This window comes from Buceros rhinoceros, unplaced genomic scaffold (genome assembly GCF_000710305.1).
Source record: "Buceros rhinoceros silvestris isolate BGI_N320 unplaced genomic scaffold, ASM71030v1 scaffold1386, whole genome shotgun sequence".
Taxonomy (NCBI): Eukaryota; Metazoa; Chordata; class Aves; order Bucerotiformes; family Bucerotidae; genus Buceros; species Buceros rhinoceros.
In genome coordinates this window covers 5,264-13,521 of record NW_010416712.1, presented here as the reverse complement: position 1 = coordinate 13,521, position 8,258 = coordinate 5,264, and the positions used below count along the sequence as shown (strand labels likewise).

The 8,258-nt window shown below is 50.6% G+C and overlaps 1 protein-coding gene across 1 annotated transcript in view; it reads left to right on the top strand.

Moving 5' to 3' along the window:
* The window catches only part of TSPAN4 (tetraspanin 4), a gene marked incomplete at its 5' end in the record, with an annotated part of 65,124 nt that overhangs the window by 56,528 nt on the left and 338 nt on the right, over positions 1–8,258 (top strand). The window contains 2 exons of the mRNA XM_010137887.1: positions 3,726–3,857; positions 5,443–5,526. Coding sequence (XP_010136189.1) covers positions 3,726–3,857; positions 5,443–5,526 — 216 coding nt within the window. The remainder of the gene's footprint in view (positions 1–3,725; positions 3,858–5,442; positions 5,527–8,258) is intronic.

Below are 8,258 nucleotides of genomic sequence, written 5' to 3'. Positions count from 1 at the left end.
TTCCTGGGAGCTTTCAGCAGCGCGGCCGTGGATACTCAGTGGCACTTGACGAGCTTTTTCTTGTTTGAGTGACTCTGCCAAACCCCGTATGAGTGCCCCCAGAACTGCTACCTCCCGATCGTCACCTTATGCCATAATTACCCTCGTTTGTGCACATGGGCAGGCAGGGTCGCATCTAACCGTGCTGCAGCCCTGGAGTCAAGTGAGCTGAGGTGTCCAGCTCCAGGTGTCTTAAAATTGCTGCTCTTCAAGCCAGCGGCTGGCAGATTTACAGTTTACCCCGTTTTAAAGTGTGTTAGTCTGGGGACCCCAAAATCAGCACTGTTAGTCTGTAATTGTTTCTAAAAAACATCAACGTGTAATTCCCTGTTGAAACTAGGAACAGAAGTCATCGATCAGGCAGCCGTGTCCAATTGTATCAGTTAACTGGTGAAGGGAACGAGGCAGGACTGTAAACGTGAGCAAAAAATTAACATGGCTGTAGCAAGAATCAAGTCTGCAACTGCTTCATGCCGGTCAGGCAGTTTAGCTTCCCAGCACTGGCAGAACACGAGCCTTTGTGGAAGAATGCAAAGTCTGGTATAACTGGCTACAGCAAGCTGCTGGTGACAGAAATTATCCTTCATGTGACCTGAGCTTTCTTCACCCTCCAACTGGAGGATTGTCTCCAACTACCCTTGCTCAGAAACCTTGTAAATTTTAAAAAGAGAAAGTTGCTGTCAAATCGAAGAGGACTCTCAGAAATCCTCTTATTTTGCTCTTTGTCCTCAATATTCCCCTTTGTTCTAATAGTCCCTCATCTCCCTCAACAGTTCGGCTGCTTCTGGTTCAGCCTCATGCACACGAGGTAACTCAGTTTCTTGCCACATGATCCAGAATCACTCCCACTCTCTCTTATCTCTACTTGGGCCTCCCTAATGAAGCCTCTGAATTTACTGAGCTCTCAAGCTTATCCACCTTTTAGCTTCTAGCTGGGCCCTTTGCTGAATCTACACTGGTGACCCATTCAATCCCACTGCCACTGGTTTCCTTGTTCTGGCCTCTTTGACCTACTGCCATGGGTAAGTCCCTCTGCTCCCTGGAGATGCCGTTCACCGGCCTTAGTCCTCATTGAACTCTGCTCGCTCGCGCACGCTCTGTGGTGTTAGTGCTTTTCTGTTTGTCATCTCCTGTCCTTCAGGATTGTGCATCATCTGCTGCTTAATTCCAGTGGTTATCCCTCCTTTGTCTGTGAAAGATACAGCCTCTCCTCCACTTACAGTTCCCGACATTATTTCTTCCAGTCCCAAGACTCTGGATCCTCCTGCTACCTCAGTCTTTTTTACCCCGAGCTTTTCTTAGCCCTTTCCCCCGTTTCCGGGGCTGTCTTGTCAGCTCTTGAACGATACACAGAGGAACTGCGTGGGCAGGCAACGTGGGTCACAGAATCACTGAAGTTGGAAGAGACCTTTAAGATCATCGAGGCCAACCATTCACCCTGCACTGCCAGGGTCCCTAACCCCTGTCCCTCAGCAGCACCTCCACACGGCTGTTAAACCCCTCCAGGGATGGGGACTCCACCACCTCCCTGGGCAGCCTGTTCCAGTGCTTAAAAAGAATTTTTTCCTGATCTCCAACCTAAATTTCCCCTGACACAACTTAAGGCCATTCCCTCTTGTCCTGTCATTTGTAACGTGGGAGAAGAGTCCAACTGCAGCTTGTCTTACAGCTGCGTCCCCCTAAGTTTCTGCCAGGAAGTTTTACTCTTGGGAGTCCAAAGCCTCGCTCATGGTGGGCTGCTCATGCCCAGCCCTAGCTCAGACCTACCCACCTTCTGCCCCGCAGGCTCCAGCTGTCCTCAGCCTGAACTGCAGAGCCTGTCCTTCATCACCCCAGTCTGTCTGACTTGGACACCCCGGCCACGCAGTGTTATGGGGAGAAGGGGCTAGTCCCGATGTGTGCAAACTCATGTCACTTGTGCTCGGCCGGGCCATCGCTCAGGTGGCTCAGCCCCCGCTGCTGCACTCTCCCCATCACCGAGGAGCCACATTTTCAGGGCTCGCTGTTTGCTCGCTGTCTGTCGGAGCTGCCTCCTGACTCTAACGGTGACAGCCCACAAGAGCGGCTCGTTAGATTTCCAGATAAACCAGCTTTCCTCGAGCACACGACTTGTGTGCTGTGCCGCTCCTGTCTGCCTTTGGGTCCTGTTGGGCACAGAGCTCTTGTCTGCTGTGCAGGAATGTAGACAGCAAAGAAGAAAGTCACCAACTTCTCTTACTTTCAAGACAGTTTGTAGAAAATGAAGCCTGTAAGCTCACAAATCGAACAGTTTCAACCTCAGGATTGATTCTTGCCATGGAGCAAATCAGAATTCTGAGCAGAACCTTGGGGGATAGATGTTAATCTGGAAAGATTCTTCACTTTCACTTGGCAGAAGAAAAACAGTGCTGGGAGGACTGAAACGTCTCTATCGCGGCGCCGTTCTGCCAGGGCTCGATGTGAGAGGCACTGCGTGGCACCTCTGCCCTCTGTTGGTCTTGAGTGGCAGATCTGGTGTGTGCGACAAGAGCTGAACGCTCGGACCTGTGTGCCCATGGACCCCTCATCTGCTGCACATCTGTACGGGAACAGGCTCCCTCAGGCCGGTGTAAACGTCAGGGTCTGCAGGAGGTCCCTGGAGCTGGTGGCGCAGATGTCTGCGTGATGGTGAGAAACAAGAGGAATGGGCTCTACAGGGATGTGAAAATACTCCGCAGACTTATGAAACATCACGTTTGAAAAATAAGCTGTTGGCAAGTAATTTTGGGGCTAAAAGTGGGTGGCTGGCAGAGGCTGGAAAAAGTGTGAAGTGCTGCCAATGGCAGCCCGGCGTCGTCTTGTTTTACTCATTAGTGCTAAAGTGTCTGAACACCGACAAATCCATACGTTTGTGTCAGCACAGGAGTGGCAGATGGGCTGTACATCCACATGGTAGCGAGTCCCAGCCTGTTTTGTATCACAGGGATACACCAGCTCCCAGGGGGAGGGTGGTCCCAGAGCCAGCCCCAGCACTGCGCGTTTCCAGTACCTTTCGTCCCGCCACCAAAGTCAAACAAACCTTCTGACTTAGCGCCGACACAGCCGCTGTGCGCCCTGTGTCCTGTGCTGACACTTCACACACCTCTGTTCAGCAGCAGCAGCACATGATGACATTAAGGAACTGCACCCCCGAGAGAAGAGGAGGGAATACACCCACATCTTTTTCTGCCTGACAAAGGCTTTCCAAGGTGATCGGTAATTAACAGCTGAGTGAGAAATTTGCCGTGTTATCTTCAAACACACTTTGGGAAGCGGTGTGCTGGAGGAATCCCCGTTGCTTCATCTCCCGGGGGCTGTATCTGAATCTTAAATAATTTTTTTCCTGACAGCAAGCTGCAGATGATTGTTCTAATCCTGCTCAGCCACATCCACAGTGAACCTTGGCGCTTGGCTGGGGTTGTCCCGTTTCAGCTCCTGCAGTGTCCTGCCACTGCAAACTGGTGCCTTTGTGTCTTGTACTGACACTGGCTGCGTACAAGGTCATATTTAAACACCATAAAAGAGTGGGGGAAAGGGTCTGTTTGGGTAAAGCTGAGGAAATACTGTATTTCTGTAGCTGGTGTAGTTGAAGTGCACTGAATGTCCAGCTCCAGCAGGCCCAAGTCAGAACGAGCAGAAGCCCGTGACAGCTGGTACTTACGGTACTGTCTCGGTTGTTCTTTCTCCAGTTCAGATGCTGTGGTGTCTCCAACTACACAGACTGGTTTGAAGTGTACAACGCAACCCGGGTGCCAGACTCCTGCTGCTTAGAATTCAGTGAGAACTGCGGGCTCCATTCCCCAGGGACCTGGTGGAAAGCGGTGAGTAGCTCTCCTCGGCTCGGCGTTTGCAGGGTGAGGTGTGTTGTTCCCTTACTCTCCTGAAATCAGGTGGGTTCAGGAGGCTCATGGCAAGCTGTGGCTGTTGACACCCAGGAAACTGCCACTTCAGTGATTTTTACGAGCTGAAGGCTTTCTTTCAGTGGGCTCTAAGCTGTTCTTCCATCTTGCAGACAGGTACCTTCCAGCACTGATGTGGAGCACAGTCTAGCTAGACCTTGCTAGGAGATGACAGCGCTGACCCTTTTAGTGTCCCACCTCCTGCAGTCAGCTGGAGTCAAGCGGCTCATCCACACACACAGCACAAGCCCTGGAGCCCCAGCTGTAGCTTAGCATGGCCCAGAGGACTCTGTAAGCTGGGAGCGCTCGGCTCCTGCCAGGGACCCGAGCCCAGGGGCTGCCACCGCACGCTGGGAGATGGGGAACTGCTTCCCCAAACTGCCAGCAGCCTTCTTTTGTGCGGTGAGTTTCTGCGCTTGCCAGTAATCAAATTCAAAACTCCATGGGAAAATTTCCCTCCAATGTCGTCAGCAAGATGTTGCCAGAGCAGATAGTCAGAGGCTAAATTCTGCTCTGAAATGAGCTTAGCAATTCTTGGCGCTAATTACAGGTAGCGCAATTACCCAGGAGGGGGGTGGAGTGAGGCCGTCTGATGAAGTGGAATTACAGGGAAGTTTTGCTGGTTCTAATGGTTTGTGAGGATAATGAGTGAAGTTCTCTTGGCCGCTTCCTAGTGAGATTTCACACGTGTGGCTCGGCACCAGCAGAGGCTGAGTTCCTCCCTTCACCCTCTGAAGTCAAAGTTTGAATTTAAGGACTGTTTTATTTGAGGTACCAAGATCAGTGCAGATTAACGCCACGTCTTCTGGTGGGCATTAATAGTTTTGCCTTTATCCGTGCGTGAACAGCACTGGCTGAAGGCCGCACGGTTCTTGGCCGTGACCACTGACAAGGCAGGGGGCACCGTTCTTGCACAGGGTTGTCTTCAGACAGAAGTTATTATTATTTATACACCATCTAAAGACAAGTTTCGTTGGGGCCAGTTCCACCCTCCCCAAAACTGGGCCAGGAACATGAAGTTAGAGCAACTGCAGAATTTCACACAGGAAGAAGATAGTGGAGGAGCACCCATACAGCTGTTGGAAAGGATGGGAAACATCTGCAGCAGGAGTGGCTGCTGGGCAGCTCGGACTGGAACCTTCGGGTTTGATAGACATTTTATAATAAACAGTTGTTTTCCTGAAACATGGTGTAGACGAAAGGCTCCTTCTGAAGTTCTACCTGTTTCTACCTGGGTTTTAGAAGGAAAAGAGGCCCCAAATCCTCAGCTTGTTTATTTTTAGTTTCCGGCCCAGTTTATATGGAGCATGTTGGAGGTGTGCTGACAACACCTCCTCCGCGTTCGAGCTTCAACCCAGAAATACGCGGGAGGTGCTCCAGCACTGAAGTTATAATCGAGGCTACTGAGCAGCTTACTCTACTCTGGCTCCTTTCTGTCCGTGTATTCCCAGGCGAGCAGAGCTGGCGGGTTATGGCTAAAGCAATATTCTGCTGTGCTTTTTTCCAGCCTTGCTACGAAACAGTGAAAATATGGCTCCAGGAAAACTTATTAGCAGTGGGAATCTTTGGATTGTGCACAGCTATGGTGCAGGTACGGTTTACTAGCAATTTTCAAATCCTCATTAATCGTAAATAAATAACTATAGATCCAGATAGACTCTGCCCAAGCGTGTTGCAATAATTCCATAATTCAATAATTTTGCATGACGTTAGAGTAAAATTCAGCAAGATTTAAGTCTTCTAATTTAGTTAAAATACTCTGTACAAGGCACAGACCTAGGATGCTGCCCACATGTCCTGCTTTATGATGCTCTGCTAAGGGCAGGCACTTACCAAGGGGTTTCTCTAAGGCTTAGACCAGCCTGAGGGGCCAGACAGCCCCCGCCCTCTGCAGACTGAGCCTGGCCTGAGCGGGAGCAGCCTTTTGTGGTGCCCGTATTTGTCCAGGCATTCTCCAGAGAGGACTCTTCCCTTCGACTAAGTGTGTAACTTCAAGATAGCCTAAAGGTAGCTGAAGTCTCTAGCCCTCTCCTGAGTCTCAGGCAAAGTTACAAGCTGGGCTGTCGTTACCGTTCCTCACCCTGGCCAGTAACACCAGTAACGCTCCTTCTCTAGTGACTGCTGGGACTTAGGGAGGTGAGATGGGCACGGACTGGCTTGGCACATTTTGACCTGCAGCTATTTCCAGCATAACTGCGGCCAGAGAAAAACCAGTGGTCAGTGTGGTATCTCGTCTCTTACTGCTACGTACCGGTGCCTCTACCCTTGCCGGGGCTGTGGCCAGGGGAGCCCTGACAGCACAAGCCCGAGGCCATGCAGGTGACATCTGCGCTGAGCCCAGGCTGCAGGGCAGCCCTCCACGGCCCAAAGCGTCATTCCTGGGTGCGGTGACGGTGGAGCCCTGGTTTCCAGCTCCACCTTCCCTCTCTGCCGCTCCACACCGTAGCAGGAAGGATGTCACTGCAAAGCTAATTAAACTGCCGACTGACCCATGGGCTGTTGTTCATTTTGTGTGAGATATCACGAGCAGCAGCCAGGGAGAGCCAGGGATCAGACTGCCGGCAGGGTCAGCTTAGGCAGAACGGCACGTGTCCGACTCACTGACATCACGTATTGCCTGCAGCTTATTAATGCAAATACGTGACCCCTTGTAGGCCTGAATTAAGTGGAATTTTGGGGTTGGTTTCAGGTACAGTGAGCAGATACGGTTAGAAGCTCTTACAGTGGAGAGACGATGTAAGACTGTTGTTAATCAGGGAATCTTTTGGTTGGAAAAGACCTGTAAGATCATCATGTCCAGCCATTTATTCGAGTCCAACCCAAGAGATGGGTTGTAATCTATTATCATATTTTTAAAAAAAGACTTTGAGCATCTATTCCTCATTTAGGGAGTCTTTAAAAGATGCATTAAAGCCCCAGCAACGCGCGTTGGAGTCCTTCTGCTAGACCTTGGGTACACTGAGGGTATCTAACAGAATACTGTCTTCTGGACAGAAAGGAATTACTAGTTTGCATGAGAGAAAACACATTCAGATAATTTAAAACTGCTGATTAATATTCCTGGTAAATGCTGTGAAATACAGAAAAAAACACCTCAGACTACAGCAGCTTTTTAGTCTCTCTTCCAGCTGCACTTTGTGATTGAATCTAATTGATGACCGAAGTTTTGCTGCTGTCCCTGAACTGAACCAGGCTCTCGCAGTTGTTCTGTTACACCATTGTTCTGGCCCCGAGCGTGCGGCAGTTTTGTTTTCCATGTTGACAGCCTTACAGCTAGAACCACCCAGTGACACAGCTTGAAGGACACACAGCGTGTGTGGCAGAAGAACCTGCTTCAGTCACCAGCGCTCAAAATGATCTAACAAATACTGCCACCGCGGTTTTACTCTGCAGCTGTCCCTGATGGTGCCCCTTTGCTGGGCAGCAGCAGGACGGCTCCGGGGGTCCCGCCAAAGGCTGGTGCTTCTGCTAAAACAGCACGTGACAGCCCAGCACCCTTATTTCACTGTGGGGGAACGGGAAATGAAGCCCGTAACGGCTTACACCCGTTGTTTTAATTGTTTCTGAAGTAGTGTATGTGTTAGTCATGTACTCTCAACACACTCATTAGCAGGATCTGCTGTTTTATGCAAAGGCTAAATTTGAAGTGGTCAAATTAAATGCTTAAAATAGAATTAATACAAAACATTTCAACCGGGCAAACCATTATTTTCAATGATAATATTTTCAGTGGTGTTGTACAGGAAGAGTCACAACCCCTTAGTACAGCGGTAGAAGAACTTCCCCTCCCCTCCTGGGGTGAAGTCACCTACCAGAGGCAGCCCAGCAGGGTGGGATCTGGGCTGGGAGAGGACCCCTCACCTCCCCGCTGCTTCTCTGGACTAGGCTGAGTAGAAGGACATGTGTGTTGCTGACGAGGCGCTGACGGTCACGATTAACATGTGGACAGCCTCCAGTGAACCCCCGCAGGGACCAGCACAGGCGAGTGCCCGGAAAAGACCAGTACAGTAAAGCACAGCGTCCTCTGCGGCAGGGAGGAACCCACCTGGCGAAGTGGTGGCTGCAGCCAGAACCGCTCAGCCCTACAGCTGTGGGGGACGAGTCACGTATATTGGAGCAAAAGCCATCCAAACATTTCAGTATACCCCCTCCCCATATCTGGTGGCTCCTTTTCGTGGAGAAATGGGCTCTCCTGCACGCTCACTGTTCATGCTGTGACACGGCGATACAGGTGAGGACAGAACAGGGACATGAACCAGCAGGAGCAGCAGTGTGCGGTGTCTTCCTACCAGTGGAAGCATGTGTTCCTCTTTTTTTTTGTTT